Below are 21,828 nucleotides of genomic sequence, written 5' to 3'. Positions count from 1 at the left end.
CCGAACAACCTAAGCTCTGGTGCTCGTTCTCCGGCTAATCCTATCCTCCCCGTCTCTACATCGACCTCACAGGCGACGACTAAACTGATGCTCTGGATCTGAGGATCTGATCGGCCCAGGTAATCAGTCATAACCCTAACCCTAACTGAGGTGAGATGTCTGGATCTGGCTCTTCATGGACGATATGCGCCTGATCTGCTCTTCTATGGGTATTTATTTCTTGGAACATGCTTGTTGTTATTTGATTATTGCGTCTGGTACCTCCTGTCATTGCTTAATGTGGTTGTGCCTGATCTGCTCTTCTCTGTGATGAACTCATGACCTTGCTGTATTTTGGTAGGTCGTGAGGGATCGGTGCGCGCCACCTTGGCAGCGACGGAACCGGTGCTCCGACCCTACTGCTTACGCCATTAACGAGCCGCGTCAAGCACAGAGGTGAGATGTCTAGATCATGCTTGTTGTCTTACGCCATTAACTCCTGATTTGTTCTTCTCTGTGATGAACTCATGACCTTGCTGTCAATACTTAATTTGTTGGAACATGCTTGTTGTTATTTGATTATTGTATCTAGTACCTCCTGTCATTACATAATGTGAGTGTGCCTGATCTGTTCTTCTCTGTGATGGACTCATGACCTAGCTATCATTACTTAATTTGTTGGAACATCCTTGTTATTATTTGATTATTGTGTCTAGTACCTCCTGTCATTACATAATGTGAGTGTGCCTGATCTGTTCTTCTCTGTGATGGACTCATGACCTTGATGTTATTTGGTAGATCGTGAGGGAACGGTGCGCGCCACCATCTGGACGGGCGACGGAACCGGTGCTCTGACCCTACTGCTTACGCCATTAACGAGTCACGTCAAGCACAGAGGTGAGATGTTCTTGATCTGGCTCCTCATACACGATATGCTCCTGATCTGTTCTTCCCTGTGGTGAACTCATGACCTTGTTGTCATTACTTAATTTGTCGAAACATGCTTGTTGTTATTTGATTATTATGTCTAGTACCTCCTGTCATTACTTAATGTGAGTGTGTCTGATCTGTTCTTCTTTGTGATGAACTCACGACCTTGCTGTTATTTGGTAGGTCATGAGGGAACGGTGCATGCCACCATCTTGACGGGCGACAGAACCGGTGCTCCAGCCTCTGGCTTTCTGAGTTGTGATGAATGGAGATGTTGGTGAAGAGAATCTATCTCAGTTCATTAACAATGATCTGAGGATTGTTCCAAGTGAAGAGAATGCTCTATCTCAGTCCATTAACAATAGTAGCAGTGTTGCCCCTACCCCTATTGACCTTGAAGAGGGTGCTGCTACCGACAATGGTTCTGCCCCCACTTCTGATGCTGATGGTAAGAAGCGCAAAAGAATTTGCACATCTAAAGTGTGGCAGGACTTCGAACCACTTTACAAAACCGTAGATGGTAAGAAGATCAGGTATGGTGGTAAGTGTCATTGGTGCAATTGTACATTGAGTGTTGTGTCGACTAGTGGTACTGGTCATTTGCTTAGGCATCAACGTGATTGCAAAGTTAAGCTTGCTAAACAGGGCAAGCAGTTAATGCTTAAATTTAACCCTGATGGTTCTGTCCGTAACTGGGATTATTGTCCTGATCGTGCTAGAACTCAAATGTGTAGGTTGATTGCTAGGCTTCATCTTCCTCTTAATTTTGCTGAGTCACCTGCTTTTGAGGAGTACATTAGGTTATCTCATAATCCTGTCTTTAAGAAAGTCTCTAGACAAACAACTTGTAGGGACTTTGTTAAGTTCTTCAATGATCGACGTAAGATAGTCGTTGAATGCTTACAATCTATTTCTTCTATTGCAATTACATCTGATATTTGGAGTGGTAATGCTAAGGAGGACTATCTTAGTGTGGTTGCTCATTATGTTTCTAAGGACTGGGTATTAGAAAAGAGGGTGATTGGGCTTAGACTAATTGAAACAGCTCACACTGGTGAGAACATTGTTGAGAGGGTTTTGTCAGTGCTTGAAGATTATGGTGTTGCAAATAAAGTATTCTCTGTCACCTTAGACAATGCCTCCTCCAATACTAAGGCTATGGATAGGCTTAGTTCATCACTATCTGGTTATGTTGGTACTTTATTCTTGCATCAATGTTGTGCCTGTCATATTATCAATTTGATTGTGAAGTGTGGCTTGAAAAGGCTAGAAACTTACCTTGATTCATTTAGAACTGCAATTGTCTTCTTGAATGCTTCTAATCAGCGCATTGCTGCATTTAAGAGCTATTGTGTTGCTATGAATGTACGCCCTCGTAAGTTTGGCATTGACATGGCTGTGAGATGGAATTCTACATACCTAATGCTTAAGCATTTAGTTCCTTATAAGGAAACTTTTGGTGTTTTCATGGAAACTAACTAACCTAGAAAACAAGGTGAGCCTCAATTGTTAACAAATTCACATTGGTATGTGGCTGAAAAGTTGCTTGAGTTCCTTGAATTGTTTTATGATGCTACTCTGACACTTTTTGGTGTTTATTATCCTACATCTCCACTTATAATGCATAACTGAGAGCACCTAGAGGGGGGGGGGGTGAATAGGTGATCCTGTAAAACTTGAACTTAATGCCACAAAAACTTGGTTAAACGTTAGCACAGTATTGCCAAGTGGCTAGAGAGGAGTCTTAGCGAAACACAATAACCACAAGAGAATCAACACAGGTAGACACAGTGGTTTATCCCATGGTTCGGCCAAGTACAACACTTGCCTACTTCCACGTTGTGGCGTCCCAACGGACGAGGGTTGCAATCAACCCCTCTCAAGCGGCCCAAAGACCCACTTGAATACCACAGTGTTTGCTTTTCTTTTCTATATCCTGTTCGCGAGGAATCTCCACAACTTGGAGTCTCTCGCCCTTACAAAGATGTTCACAAAGAAGCATGAAGTAAGGGAGGGATTAGCAACTCACACAAGACACAAAGATCACAGCAAATACGCACACACACAGGACCCAGACTTAAGCTCAAAAGACTAGCACACTAGAACGGAGCTCAAATCACTAGAATGTCGAACAAGTGCGCAAGAATGGAGTGTGAGTGATCAAGAGTGCTCAAGGAATGCTTGGTGTGCTCCTCCATGCGCCTAGGGGTCCCTTTTATAGCCCCAAGGCAGCTAGGAGCCGTTGAGAGCAATCCGGGAAGGCAATTCTTGCCTTCTGTCGCTTGGCGCACCGGACAGTCCAGTGCACCACCGGACACTGTCCGGTGCGGATTTCCTTCCTTATTTGGTGAAGCCGACCGTTGGCAGCCTTGGAGCCGTTGGCGCACCGGACATGTCCGGTGCACACCGGACAGTCCGGTGCCCCCTCCCGACCGTTGGCTCGGCCACGTGTCTCGCGCGGATCGCGCAGCCGACCGTTGGCCCGGCCTACCGTTGGCTCACCGGACAGTCCGGTGCACACCGAACAGTCTGGTGAATTATAGTCGTACGCCATTAATTTATTCCAGAGAGCGACAAGTTCGCCTGAGCCATCCTGGCACACCGGACACTGTCCGGTGCACCACCGGACAGTCCGGTGCGCCCAGACAGAGCCGGCTTTGGCTGAAACAAAGCTATCTCTCTCCAATTTGTTTTCTCCTGTTTCCAGCACTTAGACACAATACATTAGTCTCTAAAACAATGTACTAAGTCTGAGAAACATACCTTTATACTTGATTTGTACTTTGTCCACCATTTGACACTTAGGCACTTGTGTTGGACACTAAATCACCAAAACACTTAGAAATGGCCCAAGGGCACATTTCCCTTTCAATCTCCCCCTTTTTGGTGATTTATGCCAACACAACATAAAGCAAGTAGAACAAGTACAAAATCAATTCAAATAAGAACTCAAAATTGTTTTGATTCATATTTGGCATATATGGATCACTCTTTGCCACCACTTGGTTTGTTTTTGCAAATCAAACTCAAATTTCTATCTCTAAGTCAAACACACTTGTTAAGACACAAAGAGAGTCATTCCAAGAGAAATTGATTCAAGATTTCAAAAACTCTCCCTTTTTCCCATAATCAACACTTCTCCCCACAAGAAGCCAACTTTTGACAAAAAGAGCCAATAAGAGTATTTTGACAAAACAAAAGCTCTATTCTATTATTTTCAAAATTCTCAAGTGGTAGCTGATCCATTTATTGCTTTGGCCTTTATTTTCTCCCCCTTTGGCATCAAGCACCAAAATGGGATCAATTGTGGCCCTCGAACCCCATTGCCTCACCAAAATCTTCAAGTAAGAATATAAAGGCAATAAGAGTACATTAGATGAACTTGGAATAAGTTACCCTCTCATCGGAGTGCAGTGGAAGTCCTTCATGGTCCAAGTCCACCTTTTTTCCCTTTCAAACCTCCTTTGAGACTTAATTAAGAAAACTTAAACACACAGTTAGTCTCAAAGGGTCAAGTTGTAACACATCTCCCCCTGAATTTGTGCATCACGTGCAAATGGACTTGTAAGGTCTGGGGAGTGCTTGTACAACTTGAGCACCATAAATAAACAACAAAATGCATAAGGAACATGATCAAAGGCATAAACACATGTATGCTATAATTCAATCCAAGTTCCGCGAATCTAAGACATTTAGCTCACTACGCAACTTGCAAAAGGTCTGCTCATCTAAAGGCTTGGTAAAGATATCGGCTAGCTGGTTCTCGGAGCTAACATGAAACACTTCGATATCTCCCTTTTGCTGGTGGTCTCTCAAAAAGTGATGCCGGATGTCTATGTGCTTTGTGCGGCTGTGTTCAACCGGATTATCCGCCATGCGGATAGCACTCTCATTATCACATAGGAGTGGGACTTTGCTCAGATTGTAGCCAAAGTCCCTGAGGGTTTGCCTCATCCAAAGTAGTTGCGCGCAACACTGTCCTGCGGCAATGTACTCGGCCTCAGCGGTGGATAGGGCAACAGAGGTTTGTTTCTTAGAACTCCATGACACCAGGGACCTTCCTAAGAATTGGCACGTCCCCGATGTACTCTTCCTATCGACCTTACATCCAGCATAGTCGGAGTTTGAATATCCAATCAAGTCAAAGGTAGACCCCTTTGGATACCAGATCCCGAAACAAGACGTAGCGACTAAATATCTAAGAATTCGCTTCACAGCCACTAAGTGGCACTCCCTTGGATCAGATTTTAATCTAGCACACATGCATACACTAAGCATGATATCCGGTCTACTAGCACATAAATAAAGTAAAGACCCTATCATAGACCGGTATGCTTTTTGATCAACGGACTTACCTCCTTTGTTGAGGTCACTGTGTCCGTCGGTTCCCATCGGAGTCTTTGCGGGCTTGGCGTCCTTCATCCCAAACCGCTTGATCAAGTCTTGCGTGTACTTGGTTTGAGAGATGAAGGTTCCATCCTTGAGTTGCCTCACTTGGAACCCAAGGAAGTAGCTTAACTCGCCCATCATCGACATCTCGAATTTCTGAGTCATCACCATGCTAAACTCTTCACAAGACTTTTGGTTAGTAGAACCAAATATTATGTTATCAACATAAATTTGGCACACAAAAAGATCACCATCACAAGTCTTAGTAAAAAGAGTTGGATCGGCTTTCCCAACCTTGAAAGCATTAGCAATTAAAAAGTCTCTAAGACATTCATACCATGCTCTTGGGGCTTGCTTAAGTCCATAGAGCGCCTTAGAGAGCTTACACACGTGGTTGGGATACCGTTCATCCTCGAAGCCAGAGGGTTGCTCCACGTACACCTCCTCCTTGATTGGCCCGTTGAGGAAAGCGCTCTTCACATCCATTTGGAACAACCTGAAAGAATGGTGAGCGGCATATGCTAGCAAAATGCGAATGGACTCTAGCCTAGCCACAGGAGCAAAAGTCTCCTCAAAGTCCAAACCTGCGACTTGGGCATAACCTTTTGCCACAAGTCGTGCCTTGTTCCTTGTCACCACCCCGTGCTCGTCTTGTTTGTTGCGGAACACCCACTTGGTTCCCACAACATTTTGCTTGGGATGAGGCACCAGTGTCCAAACTTCATTTCTTTTGAAGTTGTTGAGCTCCTCCTGCATGGCCAACACCCAGTCCGGATCTAGCAAGGCCTCTTCTACCTTGAAAGGCTCAATAGAAGAGACAAAGGAGTAATGCTCACAAAAATTAACTAATCGAGATCGAGTAGTTACTCCCTTGCTAATATCACCCAGAATTTGGTCGACGGGATGATCCCTTTGAATCATCGCTCGAACTTGGGTTGGAGGTGCCGGTTGCGCTTCTTCCTCCATTGCAAGATCATCTTGTGCTCCCCCTTGATCACACGCCTCCTGCTCATCATCTTGAGTTGGGGGATGCACCATTGTTGAGGAAGAAGGTTGATCTCGCACATCTTGTTCCTGTGGCCGCACATCTCCAATCGCCATGGTGCGTATTGCGGCCGTTGGAGCTTCTTCTTCATCTACATCATCACAATCAACAACTTGCTCTCTTGGAGAGCCATTAGTCTCATCAAATACAACGTCGCTAGAGACTTCAACCAAACCCAATGATTTGTTGAATACTCTATACGCCTTTGTATTTGAGTCATAACCTAACAAAAACCCTTCTACGGCTTTGGGAGCAAATTTGGAATTCCTACCCTTCTTCACTAGAATGTAGCATTTACTCCCAAAAACTCGAAAATACGAAACATTGGGTTTGTTACCGGTTAGTAGCTCGTATGACGTCTTCTTGAGGAGGCGATGAAGGTAGACCCTGTTGATGGCGTGGCAAGCCGTGTTCACGGCTTTCGACCAAAAGCGCTCGGGGGTCTTGAACTCTCCAAGCATCGTCCTCGCCATGTCTATAAGCGTCCTGTTCTTCCTCTCTACCACACCATTTTGCTGTGGTGTGTAGGGAGCGGAGAACTCGTGCTTGATCCCTTCCTCCTCAAGGTACTCCTCTATTTGAAGGTTCTTGAACTCGGACCCATTGTCGCTCCTTATCTTCTTCACCTTGAGCTCAAACTCATTTTGAGCTCTCCTTAGGAAGCACTTGAGGGTCCCTTGGGTTTCAGATTTATCCTGCAAAAAGAATACCCAAGTGAAGCGGGAAAAATCATCAACTATAACAAGACCATACTTACTTCCTCCTATACTTAGATAGGCGACGGGTCCGAAGAGGTCCATGTGAAGCATCTCCAAAGGTCTTGATGTGGTCATCACATTTTTGGTGTGATGAGAGCTTCCCACCTGTTTGCCTGCTTGACAAGCTGCACAAGGTCTATCTTTTTCGAATTGCACATTAGTTAAACCTATCACGTGTTCTCCCTTTAGAAGTTTGTGAAGGTTCTTCATCCCCACATGTGCTAAGCGACGATGCCACAGCCAGCCCATGCTAGTCTTAGCAATTAAGCATGCATCTAGACCGGCCTCCTCTTTTGCAAAATCAACTAAGTAAAGTTTGTCGTCTAATACACCCTTAAAAGCTAGTGAATCATCACTTCTTCTAAGGACAGACACATCTACATTTGTGAATAGACAATTATATCCCATATTGCATAATTGACTAACAGATAACAAGTTATATCCAAGAGACTCAACTAAAAACACATTAGAAATAGAGTGCTCATTTGATATTGCAATTTTGCCTAAGCCTTTCACCTTGCCTTGATTCCCATCACCGAATATGATTGAATCTTGGGGATCCTTGTTCTTGACGTAGGAGGTGAACATCTTCTTTTCCCCCGTCATGTGGTTTGTGCATCCGCTGTCGATAATCCAGCTTGAACCTGAAAGGGAATTAGGCTTACACCTAGTCCCTAATTAATTTTGGTGGTTGAATTGCCCAACACAAATAATTGGACTAACTAGTTTGCTCTAGTGTATAAGTTATACAGGTGCCAAAGGTTCACACTTAGCCAATAAAAAGACCAAGTATTGGGTTCAACAAAAGAGCAAAGGGACAACCGAAGGCACCTCTGGTCTGGCGCACCGGACAGTGTCCGGTGCACCACCGGACATGTCCGGTGCACCAGAGGACTCCAGCGCAAACTCGTCACCTTCGGGAAAATCCAGAGGCAACTCCACTATAATTCACCGGACTGTCCGGTGCTCCAAGGAAGAGCGGCCTCAGGAACTCGCCAGCTTCGGGAAACTGCAACGGCTGCTCCGCTATAATTCACCGGACATGTCTGGTGTACACCGGACTGTCCGGTGTAACTGCGGGGCAACGACTACTTCGCGCCAACGGCTACCTGCAAGTGCATTAAATGCGCGCCAGCGCATGCAGAAGTCAGGCACGCCCATGCTGGCGCACCGGACACTCTACAGTACATGTTCGGTGCGCCACCGGACATCCAGGCGGGCCCAGCAGTCAGAGCTCCAACGGTCGGAACCCAACGGCTTTGGTGACGTGGCTGGCGCACCGGACATGTCCGGTGTACACCGGACTGTCCGGTGCACCATACGACAGTCAGCCCCACCAAACGGCTAGTTTGGTGGTTGGGGCTATAAATACCCCCAACCACCCCACATTCAAGTCATCCAAGTTTTCCACTTCTCAACCACTTACAAGAGCTAGGCATTCAATTCTAGACACACCAAAGAGATCAAATCCTCTCCAATTCCACACAAGGCTTTAGTGATTAGCGAGAGAGATTTGTCGTGTTCTTTTGAGCTCTTGCGCTTGGATTACTTCCTTTCTTTCTCACTTGTTCTTGTGATCAAAACTCCATTGTACAAGGCAAGAGGCACCAATTGTGTGGTGGCCCTTGCGGGGAAGTTTTTTTCCCGGTTTTGATTTGAGAAGAGAAGCTCACTCGGTTCGAGGGATCGTTTGAGAGAGGGAAAGGGTTGAAAGAGACCCGGTCTTTGTGACCACCTCAACGGGGAGTAGGTTTGCAAGAATCGAACCTCGGTAAAACAAATCCTTGTGTCTCACCGCTTTACTTGCTTGCGATTTGTTTTACGCCCTCTTGCGGACTCGTTTATATTTCTAACGCTAACCCGGCTTGTAGTTGTGTTTATATTTGTAAATTTCAGTTTCGCCCTATTCACCCCCCCCTCTAGGCGACTATCAGAACCCCTGGATGCATAAACCTGCAAGGCAAATTTAGGCTTGGGTCTTAGGTACCCAACTCTTGTTGGGTCCTACAAGGTTAGTCACAATTGTCTTAGGGATCCAAATGCAAGTTTTGTCTCCCTTGCATTTTGCCCCTAATTTTCTAGCAACTATCTTCCTATCCTTTCTACAAATAGCAAAGGAAGCATCTAAAGCATGATATATTGTAGAAGGTTCATTAACTTTCCTAGGAACATTAACACCATTTCTCCTGACTACATTTCTACCATGCATATAGGAAGAACTAGAAGCAAACATAGCATATGAATCATAAACATGTGAATCAAAAGCATCATAACTTCTATTTGCATTTCTAGCATGTCTCCTATCATGATACATAAAAGCATGGTTCTTTTTAGCACTACTAGCCATAGGAGCCTTCCCTTTCTCCTTGGCGGAGATGGGAGCCTTATGGCTTGTTAAGTTCTTGGCTTCCCTCTTGAAGCCAAGTCCATCCTTAATTGAGGGGTGTCTACCAATCGTGTAGGCATCCCTTGCAAATTTTAGCTTATCAAATTCGCTTTTGCTAGTCTTAAGTTGGGCATTAAGACTAGCTACTTCATCATTCAATTTAGAAATTGAAACTAGGTGTTCACTACAAGCATCAATATTAAAATCTTTACACCTAGTGCAAACCATAACATGTTCTACACAAGATGTTGATTTATTAGCTATTTCTAGCTTAGCAGTCAAGTCATCTTTTATGCTTTTTAAACTAGAAATAGAGTCATGGCATGTAGACAATTCACATGAAAGCATTTCATTCCTCTTTATTTCTAAAGCAAGGGATTTTTGAGCTTCTACAAACTTGTCATGTTCATCATATAAGAGATCCTCTTGTTTTTCTAGCAATCTATTCTTATCATTCAAAGCATCAATCAATTCATTTATTTTATCCACCTTGGTTCTATCTAGACCTTTGAATAAACATGAATAATCTATTTCATCATCATCACTAGACTCATCCTCACTTGAAGAAGCATAAGTACTAGTGTTACGAGCGCTTACCTTCTTTTCCCTTGCCATGAGGCAAGTGTGATGCTCGTTGGGGGAAGAGGGATGACTTGTTGAAGGCAGTGGCGGCGAGTCCTTCGTTGTCGAAGTCGGACGACGAACAATCCGAGTCCCACTCCTTGCCAAGATGTGCCTCGCCTTTTGCCTTCTTATAATTCTTCTTCTTCTCCCTCTTGTTCCCTTCTTCCTGGTCACTATCATTGTCGGGACAGTTAGCAATAAAATGACCAACCTTACCACATTTGAAGCATGAGCGCTTCCCCTTTGTCTTGGTCTTGCTTGGCTGCCCCTTGCGACCCTTTAGCGCCGTCTTGAAGCGCTTGATGATGAGGGCCATCTCTTCATCATTGAGCCCAGCCGCCTCAACTTGCGCCACCTTGCTAGGTAGCGCCCCTTTGCTCCTCGTTGCCTTGAGAGCAATGGGTTGAGGCTCATGGATTGGACCGTTCAACGCGTCGTCCACGTACCTTGCCTCCTTGATCATCATTCGCCCGCTTACGAACTTTCCAAGGACTTCTTCGGGCGACATCTTGGAGTACCTAGGATTTTCACGAATATTGTTCACCAAATGTGGATCAAGTACAGTAAAGGACCTTAGCATTAGGCGGACGATGTCGTGGTCCGTCCATCGCGTGCTTCCGTAGCTCCTTATCTTGTTGATAAGGGTCTTGAGCCGGTTGTATGTTTGGGTTGGCTCCTCTCCCCTGATCATTGCGAATCTTCCAAGCTCGCCCTCCACCAACTCCATTTTGGTGAGTAAGGTGACGTCGTTCCCCTCATGTGAGATCCTAAGGGTGTCCCAGATCTGCTTGGCATTGTCCAAGCCGCTCACCTTATGATACTCGTCCCTGCACAAAGAGGCTAACAACACAGTAGTAGCTTGTGCATTTCTATGAATCTGTTCATTGATAAACATAGGACTATCCGAGCTATCAAATTTCATTCCACTTTCCACAATCTCCCATATGCTCGGATGGAGAGAGAACAGGTGACTACGCATTTTGTGGCTCCAAAATCCGTAGTCCTCTCCATCAAAGTGAGGAGGTTTGCCAAGTGGAATGGAGAGCAAATGAACATTTGTACTTTGCGGAATACGAGAGTAGTCAAAAGAAAAGTTCGAATTGACCGGTTTCCTTTTCTCGTAGTCGTTGTCGTCGTTGTCCTTTTGGGAAGAAGTGGACTCATCGCTGTCGTCGTAGTAGACGATCTCCTTGATGCGTCTTGTCTTCTTCTTCTTCCCATCTTTGCGTTTGTGGCCCGAGCCCGAGTCGGTAGGCTTGTCATCCTTGGGCTCGTTGACGAATGACTCCTTCTCCTTGTCATTGATCACAATCCCCTTGCCCTTAGGATCCATCTCTTCGGACGGTTAGTCTCTTTCTTGAAGAGAACAGCTCTGATACCAATTGAGAGCACCTAGAGGGGGGTGAATAGGTGATCCTGTAAAACTTGAACTTAATGCCACAAAAACTTGGTTAAACGTTAGCACAGTATTGCCAAGTGGCTAGAGAGGAGTCTTAGCGAAACACAATAACCACAAGAGAATCAACACAGGTAGACACAGTGGTTTATCCCGTGGTTCGGCCAAGTACAACACTTGCCTACTTTCACGTTGTGGCGTCCCAACGGACGAGGGTTGCAATCAACCCCTCTCAAGCGGTCCAAAGACCCACTTGAATACCACGGTGTTTGCTTTTCTTTTCTATATCCCGTTCGCGAGGAATCTCCACAACTTGGAGTCTCTCGCCCTTACAAAGATGTTCACAAAGAAGCACGAAGTAAGGGAGGGATTAGCAACTCACACAAGACACAAAGATCACAGCAAATACGCACACACACAGGACCCAGACTTAAGGTCAAAAGACTAGCACACTAGAACGGAGCTCAAATCACTAGAATGTCGAACAAGTGCGCAAGAATGGAGTGTGAGTGATCAAGAGTGCTCAAGGAATGCTTGGTGTGCTCCTCCATGCGCCTAGGGGTCCCTTTTATAGCCCCAAGGCAGCTAGGAGCCGTTGAGAGCAATCCGGGAAGGCAATTCTTGCCTTCTGTCGCCTGGCGCACCGGACAGTCCGGTGCACCACCGGACACTGTCCGGTGCGGATTTCCTTCCTTATTTGGCGAAGCCGACCGTTGGCGCACCGGACAGTCCGGTGCCCCCTCCCGACCGTTGGCTCGGCCACGTGTCTCGCGCGGATCGCGCAGCCGACCGTTGGCTCACCGGACAGTCCGGTGCACACCGGACAGTCCGGTGAATTATATTCGTACGCCGTTAATTTATTCCAGAGAGCGGCAAGTTCTCCTGAGCCAGCCTGGCACACCGGACACTGTCCGGTGCACCACCGGACAGTCCGGTGCGCCCAGACAGAGCCGACTTTGGCTGAAACAAAGCTATCTCTCTCCAATTTGTTTTCTCCTGTTTCCAGCACTTAGACACAATACATTAGTCTCTAAAACAATGTACTAAGTCTGAGAAACATACCTTTATACTTGATTTGTACTTTGTCCACCATTTGACACTTAGGCACTTGTGTTGGACACTAAATCACCAAAACACTTAGAAATGACCCAAGGGCACATTTCCCTTTCAATAACATCCTTGACATTGTTCAGCATTTAACTCAGTATGAAAATGATGCTTTCCTTAGAAATGTTGTCTCTCCTATGAAGTCTAAGTTTCTTAAGTACCGGAGGGATATACCTATGCTCTATGCATTTGCTTTTGTACTAGATCCTAGAGCCAAGCTAAGGGGTTTCATCAATATCTTGAGAATTTTATGTGGCCTTTGTGGTACTGATTACTCACTTTATTTTAGTTGTGTGAAAAATGAATTGTCTACAATGTTTAATAGATATGATAGTAAGTTTGGCGTAATTAGGCAGCGAGTGCCTCCTCCCTCAGCTGTCACAGGTAAGAGGAAACAAAACTGGGGATTGATTTATGCATCTGATTCTACTGAACTTGCATACCCTAGTTCTATTACTCCTAACCTTGGTAGTGGAACATCAGCATCTGCTTTGCTTCAACAAGCTCACTCTAGTGCTGGCTTAAGTTCACTTGAAACAGAACTGTCCTCCTACCTAAACAGTGACACTTTGCAAAAGTTTGATGATGACTTCAATATCCTGAACTGGTGGCATGAACATAAGTTGTCCTATCATGTTCTTTCCATCTTAGCTAGATATATTATTTATGTTCCTGTCTCAACTATTTCCTCAGAATCTGCATTTAGTCTTTGTGGCAGGATAATCGAGGAACGACGACGACGCCTAGCACCAGAAATGGTTGAGATGCTACTGTGCATTAAAGATTGGGAACTTGGTGAAGCTGCTAGAGGCCAGCACTGTACCCAGGACCAAGAACTTGAATATGCATTTGAAGGCCTTTATCTTGATGACTCAAGGGCCCTAGAGCCCTAGACTTTGTAATCTTGCATTTGTGCTCTGTTGATCTGGTGTGATATTGATGTAACTGAACAATGAACTAATTATATTAGAGCTGAGTTGTACTCTTTTTTTCTTTTTAGGGTTTTCTCACGAGGTGTGAGTTTTTACCTAGAAAGGTTTTTAATGATGCAGCCATTGCACAAACAGCTCTAATGTTTTATTTAAAGTCTATGAGACTAACTACTACTATCTGTGACAGAACTGTGATTTTGTGACTTGATTTTGTGACCTGAGAACTGTATTTATATGTGAAGTTGTGATTTGTGAAGTTGTGATTATGTGAAGTTGTATTTATATGTGACAATAGACAGTAGATTTTGTGAAGTTGTGATTTGCGACCTGAGAACTGTGATTTATATGTATGCGGGCTCAGGCTAGCCCGGTTGTTGTGTAAATGGGTCGTGCTTACCGGGCCAGCACGGCACGACCGTGTCTTACCCATGTCGTGCTCGTGCAAAGGATAGAGCCCGTTGGATGGCCTGACCCGGCACGGATATATAATCAGGCTTAGTCGGGTCGGGCTTAATCGAACCCAGGTCGGATCGGGCCGTGCCGCCCGTTTGAACTTCTATAATTCGAACCGTCCTAAGCTAGACTGATTGGATCGACGGCAAAAGCATTTCCACCATATGACCGAGCGTACGTTGGACACAACAGAGAAGCACTGAAGAAGCCCACTGAGCCTCCAGTCCAGATCGAGAGCTCCTACTGGCTCGGCGATCAATTCATCAGATGCTCACAGGGAGCAGGCGAATCCAGCGCGTTTCCGTGAGCGCAAGGGCACAGCCAGCCAATAGTGCATGTGGTGCGCATTGTCATTAGTGTACATACACTGGAGCAGATGTAACACTAGAGCGATGCGATCACTAGTAAGCAGTGCGCAGTAAGCCTTCGTCTTCGTCGTGTCTATGGTCGCATGTGCAAGCTAGGACGACATCAACTGTGGCACCAAGCTATGTCGTCTATCTGCCGGTGCTGCACCAAACGCATACCAGCTATAGCTAGTGCTGCCATGCATTCTCGGCCACGCGAGGACCGCACTGACTCCGATGATTATACCTCGGATATTTTCTTTGTCCACTCCAGATGCGAAGGTGCGCATGCATGGCGAGAGATCGCCACACCGTGCCGGCCGCTATATAAACCCGTCGTCCATGGCTGCTATATCACTCAGATTCAGTACAAGCTCAAGCCAGGCACACAGCAAGACATCGACCATGGCTGCCTACCAACAAGCTCCCGCTCTCCTGTGCGCCTGCCTGATGCTCGTGCTCATGGCGGGCGCGGCATCCGGCGGCCGCGTAGACGTGGAAGACATGCTGATGATGGACCGGTTCCGCGCGTGGCAAGCCACGTACAACCGCTCGTACCTGACCGCCGCGGAGCGTCTGCGCCGGTTCGAGGTGTACCGCCAGAACATGGAGCTCATCGAGGCCACGAACCGCCGCGCCGAGCTCTCGTACCAGCTCAGCGAGACCCCGTTCACCGACCTCACCAGCGAGGAGTTCCTCGCCACACACACCATGTCCACGCGCCTGCATGCGTCCGAGGCCGCGCGGCGGCACCGGGAGCTCATCACGACGCACGCAGGCCCCGTCAGCGACGGCGGTCGCCAGTGGAACCGGCGGAACTACACGACGGACCTCGACGTCCCCGAAAGCGTGGACTGGAGGACCAAGGGCGCGGTGACGACGGTCAAGGACCAAGGAGCTTGTGGTAAACGATAGCATTTACATACTTATTCCTTGCTAGCTATATATGAAAAGAAGTTAAAATATAGACACACACCATAATAGATGATCGAAGATGCTGCCCCTCCTTGCAGGCGGTTGTTGGTCATTCGCGACGGTGGCGGCGATCGAAGGCCTGCACAAGATAAGGACGGGCCAGCTTGTCTCCCTGTCGGAGCAGGAGGTTCTGGACTGCTCTTCCCCGCCCAACAATGGCTGCCACGGCGGCAACCCCGCGGCTGCCATAGACTGGGTGTCCGCTAACGGCGGCCTCACCACCGAGTCGGACTACCCGTACGAGGGGCGGCAGGGCAAATGCAAGCTCGACAAGGCACGCAACCACGTCGCCAAGATCAGAGGCAGGAAGTTGGTGGATCAAAACAACGAAGCCGCGCTGGAGGTCGCCGTGGCGCAACAGCCTGTTGCCGTGGGCATGAATGTACATCCGATCCAACAGCACTACAAGAGCGGGGTGTTCCATGGCCCCTGCGACCCAGAGGATCTCAACCACGCCGTCACCATGGTGGGGTATGGTGCCGAATCCGGTGGCCGCAAATACTGGATCGTCAAGAACTCGTGGGGCGAGAAGTGGGGCGAGAAGGGATACTTTCGCGGTTTCGCCTCGAGAGGCGCGTCAAGGACGTCAGGGGCACCTGCGGTATAGCCGAGTGGGCAAACTACCCGGTGATGTGAGCTCCCGTCCCGTGTCTGTCGCCACCGTGCTTTACCTGCCTGGCCTACAGTGCGGTCGTCTTGCTTTCCTGCACATGCGCAAGCCTATATATGATGATGTGCAGAAGTCAGCTTGTAGAACAGGCTGAAATAAACTCGACGCGCCCGGCATGTGTACTCGGCAGTGTCGTCGTTGTCATTTGCCTATTATCTATCATCTTAAGAACTATATAGTAAGCTCCATGTGTAGCTGCTAAATAAAAACGCCCCCTTAAATAATTTCACTTTCGTAGATAATTTTTCGGTACTAGCTAGAGTGTTTAGATTCCTTGGCTCTAAAAAGCTACTAGTGATATTTTTTTCCTCACAAAGGTAATACCGGATTTCATTATGTCAGTAACCAAATCAGAGGCGGACCGAGAGGGGGGGCAAAGTAGGCCATAACCACCCTCCCCCCCCTCAATTTTCTCTCTCTTATATATCTAATATTTATTTAGTGTTAGTATAGAGAAAAATTAAAGTTTTAGGTCGGTTGAAGTTTTCTGTTTGTATAAGTATAACACTGTCTCCAGCAGGTAGTGTAAAATAGGGGACACAGAACTGTAGATGATACTGTTTGTAGAGTAAGGTTTAAAATAGAGGATAAGATAAGGAATCTGATAGAGATAGCCTAAGTTTCAATGGTATAATGAGATGATATTACACTGGTGTTAGTTTGTTATTGAAATTTTAGAACACGACCCTTGACCCATAGAATCAACCCGAGATCATCGGCCCATTAGAATGAACATACTAAATTCATAATATTCATGTCACATAGATGTATACTTCCCTTTTTAAAGTGTCGACCAACGACCCATGACACCGCTCCTCAATTAAATCGATCCAGAAACATTTTAACTATGGCCCAGTCCCATTCTTATCGATACCGCCTGATCCCGTCCCATAGATGTATACTTCCCTTTCTCGGCACACCTATCCATGAAAGAGATCCATATTCGACAAGGTACACCCAATTTTTATTAGGCTAGTAAGAACTTAAGAGTTATTTACTTCTTTTGTTTATTTATTTTTTTCTTTGGATTTATGTCGTGTATTAATATAAAACTTGAATTCAATGCTTCACTGGTTTTTACGATCTTTTGCTTGATTTGTCATGTGAGTTTTTGGCCCCTCATGAATTTTCGTCCTGCGTCCGCCACTGAACCAAATTACAAGGTTCAACGGTGTCAAAGTTACCAACAAACTAAAACTGCAATCCACCTCCATGACTTCCGTGTTTCTATACTGCTATCACAGCAGTAACAATAAAGCATTTTTATCCTAAGCAAATTAGAGTAGACTACAGTTAAAACCCAACAAAAACTACATGTCAAGGTTTAGAAACATGGATAACTATTTTCCAAGCATGCACTCTTATTCAAGGCTAAATCATTGATTATATTCCATCCCTTCGAATCTCCTTTTACTATCTCTTTCCATGTTAACTTTGGTATTTTTCTCTCTCTCTTCCTATTGCTATCGCGCCTTAAGGCCTGTTGGTAGCTTGGCCAAAATCTGACCTGGCTAGGCCTGAATGGTTAGCCACTAATGTTTATTCGGTTGTACCTAGCCTAAGTTGGTGCTTCTACTATTTGGTTTACCTGGCTATGCGGTTGGCTTAAGTTAAATTGTTAGTTGGTTGAGCTTGGCAGACCATGTTTTTTTAAGATTTTGGTTGTCTTTGCAGGCAGGTGTATATTGAGTTAAGTTTTGTGGTTTTGTTGAACTGTGCCGCGATCATTATTTGAAAGAAAGAGTGATTACTCTTTTGAAAAAAAGAGTGCTTACCATTGTATTACACTAATTATTAGTACAATTCATTAATTGTTTTTGTTCCCGCCTCTGTCGAAAGATGTCCACTGCTTCTGCACCGCCTGATCTGATCCAACGGCCAGCATTCATTCATGGCAGATATAAAAAGGTATCTTTTTTGGTCAAGAGGGGACCCTAATTGATTCCCCTTGTAGCTCTCTCTCCTTCTGTCCCTGTGCACCTCCTCTAGAGTGTCAATACCACCCACGGGATCCATCGTCGGTATGTGCTCCCCCATGAGGCTGAGTGTCGTGGTTTTGTTAACACAACAAGTAAATTTATAGATTAGGAAGGAGTTTGTGGGCTGCTGTCCCGATGACCTTGCTCAAAATGAGCCAAAGAGAGTTTTTAGACTAGTTCGGAGAGAACTTAATGGGGACGTGGGTTATGGATCTTCCATCGGGAGGGGTAACTTTCGATTTGGTGGAGATGTCACACAGACGATCCGGCTTCCAATCAACACGACTAGAACCCCACAATCGCAGCATCACTTCTCCTCTGGTTATCAACTGTGCATTGCGCGATTGACCTCGCCACGAGGGCTAATTCCTGCCTGAGAATCGAAGACACAAGCAAGAACAAGAAACAACACAATCTAGAATATTGTGGATGAATGATTAAGCTCACAACTTAGGATCTGACAAACCGATCGAGCGGCGAACTGTTTTTGACAGAATGACTTAAGCAAAACCCGAGCCCTAATGTGGTGGCAGCTACTGATTATATGAGGGTTAGGAGCGTGACTCCCTCCCTGGACGCGCCCTAATGGGCTCAACAAAGATACACGACCCAAAGGCCAAGTTACGGTGTCGCAGCACCGAGACATATTATGGACGTCATCTTGTTTCGACGATTCTGAACGACTTGGATGGAATTTTGAGGTGGGACCAGTGCCATTGGAAGCTCTATGAAATTCTGGTTCCACCCATATAAAGAACGTCCAAAACCGACTCTATGCGACCTGATTGTCCGTTTTACGGCGGGCTGTTCCTGGAGTCCGAAACTGAAACGAAGTCGAATCGGTTTGGACCTCCACCTTGATCCGAACGTCCTTGCTGGCCTTCCACGCCTCCAAGTCCTTCACCATGTCCTTGCTGGTCCTTTCTTTCATTCCTAAGTACAATTAATTCATTAGGTAGCACATTATTCTCAAACGCACAAGAATAAGTACATAGGAACGAGCTCACTTGGAAATTCAATTGTCTTGCGAGTGAGCGAGTAATCGAACCTTGAACATCAACTAGGGGAGTGTTGTTTGAATCCATGGGAGTGATGTCCTCATCAGAACTCCTACATATAGTATGGTGCTAAAGCCTTTGTTCCTCGCTTTCGTATGTTACAAGGCAGAGCGCTTGGCTCCCATGCTTGTGTTAAAAGTATATAAATTAAGTTCTCCTACCTTTGCAGTGTGGCCCTTGTCCCTTCATTAGAGGTGTCAATGGGGACCCGATACCCGTTAACCCATGGGGAATTCCTCTATTAGGGTTAGGGTATGATAATATTTTAATCCCCATGGGTACAAATTTGGGAGAAATTCTTCCTCCATTGAGTATGAGGGTATGGGTATGGGTATGGAAAAGCAAAACCCGAACCTGATTACTCATGGGTAATATTCACTCAGTCAAATTAGGTGTTCATCCTAATAGGCAATAAGCCCAACAACTAACCCTAACTCTCCCAACCCTTTTAAGCATTCATCCGCCCAACCCAGACGTTCAACCACCAGTCGTCCCACCCACCCGTCCATGTGTCACTTTGTTTTTGTTGTTTTGCATGGTTAAACAATGTTTTATTGTTACATGTCACATTTATTTGTGATGTATTGTTGTTGGGTGTCATGTGGGTGTTAATTTCATATAAAATATAATGTGATCGTGCTTTTCTTGTCAGGGATGGGGACCCATTGGAGACCCGATACATGAATGGAGATGGGTATGGGATGAATCTTATACCCATGATGGGTATGGGTATGGGGATGGGGATAAGTAGTTCATGGGGATGAGTATGGGGGTGGTTGAGTCCTTCTGGTGGTGTTTGAGACCTTGTTGCTATGTACACTTCTGGGAGGCGTGAGATGGTTTGCCTTGGAGTTCTCTTCTTTTGCTCTTGTCATGTCTAGTTTTGTTGACTTCTTTACCTCTACAATGAAACTCGACATGGCCTCGGACCTTTGTTCATACCATCAAGGGTGAAGCTCTTGGATGGAGGAGTCCTTGGAGTCCCATGTATTGTACTTATTTTTGTATGTTGCATGCCTTAGTAAGGAGTGTGTCCTGAGCGATCATGTGCTACCATCATCGATTGGTTGTACTACCTTCAAGTCATGGGGTCTTATCAGGGGCATACGATTTTGAACTGACATATCTTAGAGTGATCGAGTTCGGGGATGACCAATTGGGAATTGGGATGACTTGAGCAAGACTTTTGATTGGGATGGTCGAGGTCATGCCTGACCTGGTCAGGGTGACCAGGTAGGGAACGCTTAACTAGTTTATGGTCGGATCTGTCTTTTTTGGGGTAACGAGGTCGGGGGTCCAGATCAGAGGAGCTTAGGTTGGGGTGACCATCCTTACCCTGGTCAGGGTTACCCTGTTTGGAGGTCATTCAGGTTATGTGAATCTCTAGTTTTAGGTTGGATTTTCTCATCTTAGGGTACTCGAAGTTTGTGTATACGTCAGTGAGCGTGTCACCATCGAGCATCGTCTTGGTGGCTGGGGTGGAAGTGAGAGCACCTAGAGGGGGGGGTGAATAGGTGATCCTGTAAAACTTAAACTTATAGCCACAAAAACTTGTTAAGTGTTAGCACAATTATTGCCAAGTGGCTAGAGAGGAGTCTCAACAAAACACAATACCACAAGAGATCAAACACAGAGATGACACAGTGGTTTATCCCGTGGTTCGGCCAAGACCAACGCTTGCCTACTCCACGTTGTGGCGTCCCAACGGACGAGGGTTGCAATCAACCCCTCTCAAGCGGTCCAAAGAACGGTAAATGACCTTAGCATTAGGCGGACGACGTCGTGATCCGTCCATCGCGTGCTTCCGTAGCTCCTTATTTTGTTGATAAGGATCTTGAGCCGGTTGTATGTTTGCGTCGGCTCCTCGCCCCTTATCATCGCGAATCGTCCGAGCTCGCCCTCCACCAACTCCATCTTGGTGAGTAAGGTGACGTCATTCCCCTCATGAGAGATCTTGAGGGTGTCCCAAATCTGCTTGGCATTGTCCAAGCCGCTCACCTTGTGATACTCGTCCCTGCACAAAGAGGCTAGCAACACAGTAGTAGCTTGTGCATTTTTATGGATCTGTTCATTAATAAACGAAGGGCTATCCGAGCTATCAAATTCCATTCCACTTTCCACAATCTCCCAAATGCTTGGATGGAGAGAAAATAGGTGAGTACGCATTTTGTGACTCCAAAATCCGTAGTCCTCTCCATCAAAGTGAGGAGGCTTGCCAAGTGGAATGGGGAGCAAATGAGCATTTGAGCTATGCGGAATGCGCGAATAATCAAAAGAAAAGTTTGAGTTAACCGTCTTTTGTTTGTCATAGTCGTTGTCGTTGTTGTCCTTTTGGGAAGAGGAAGATTCATCGCTGTCGTCGTCGTAGACGATCTCCTTGATGCGCCTTGTCTTCTTCTTCTTCCCTTCCTTCCGTCTATGGCCCGAGCCGGAGTCGGTAGGCTTGTCATCTTTGGGCTCGTTGACGAAGGACTCCTTCTCCTTATCGTTGATCACGATTCCCTTCCCCTTAGGATCCATCTCTTCGGGCGGTTAGTCCCTTTCTTGAAGAGAACGGCTCCGATACCAATTGAGAGCACCTAGAGGGGGGGTGAATAGGTGATCCTGTAAAACTTAAACTTATAGCCACAAAAACTTGTTAAGTGTTAGCACAATTATTGCCAAGTGGCTAGAGAGGAGTCTCAACAAAACACAATACCACAAGAGATCAAACACAGAGATGACACAGTGGTTTATCCCGTGGTTCGGCCAAGACCAACGCTTGCCTACTCCACGTTGTGGCGTCCCAACGGACGAGGGT

The 21,828-nt window shown here is 46.1% G+C and overlaps 1 protein-coding gene across 1 annotated transcript; it reads left to right on the top strand.

The window, feature by feature from the left end:
• The first annotated feature begins 14,702 nt into the window (after nt 1-14,702).
• On the top strand, nt 14,703-16,213 carry LOC100382061 (uncharacterized). Its single transcript, NM_001368195.1, has 2 exons — nt 14,703-15,250; nt 15,360-16,213. Exons 1-2 carry the CDS (start codon nt 14,752-14,754, stop codon nt 15,926-15,928), a joined length of 1,068 nt encoding a protein of 355 aa, NP_001355124.1. The 5' UTR covers nt 14,703-14,751; the 3' UTR covers nt 15,929-16,213.
• Nucleotides 16,214-21,828: the final 5,615 nt, after the last annotated feature.

The sequence above is a fragment of the Zea mays genome, chromosome 7 (genome assembly GCF_902167145.1).
Source record: "Zea mays cultivar B73 chromosome 7, Zm-B73-REFERENCE-NAM-5.0, whole genome shotgun sequence".
NCBI lineage: Eukaryota > Viridiplantae > Streptophyta > Magnoliopsida > Poales > Poaceae > Zea > Zea mays.
This window is presented reverse-complemented; position numbering and strand designations above follow the sequence as displayed.

Bases quoted from the DNA above. Each gene is read 5' to 3' on its own strand.
- LOC100382061 (NM_001368195.1), top strand. From the start codon at position 14,752: ATGGCTGCCTACCAACAAGCTCCCGCTCTCCTGTGCGCCTGCCTGATG. The intron at 15,251-15,359 runs GTAAACGATAGC...CCCTCCTTGCAG, and splicing joins CAAGGACCAAGGAGCTTGTG to GCGGTTGTTGGTCATTCGCG.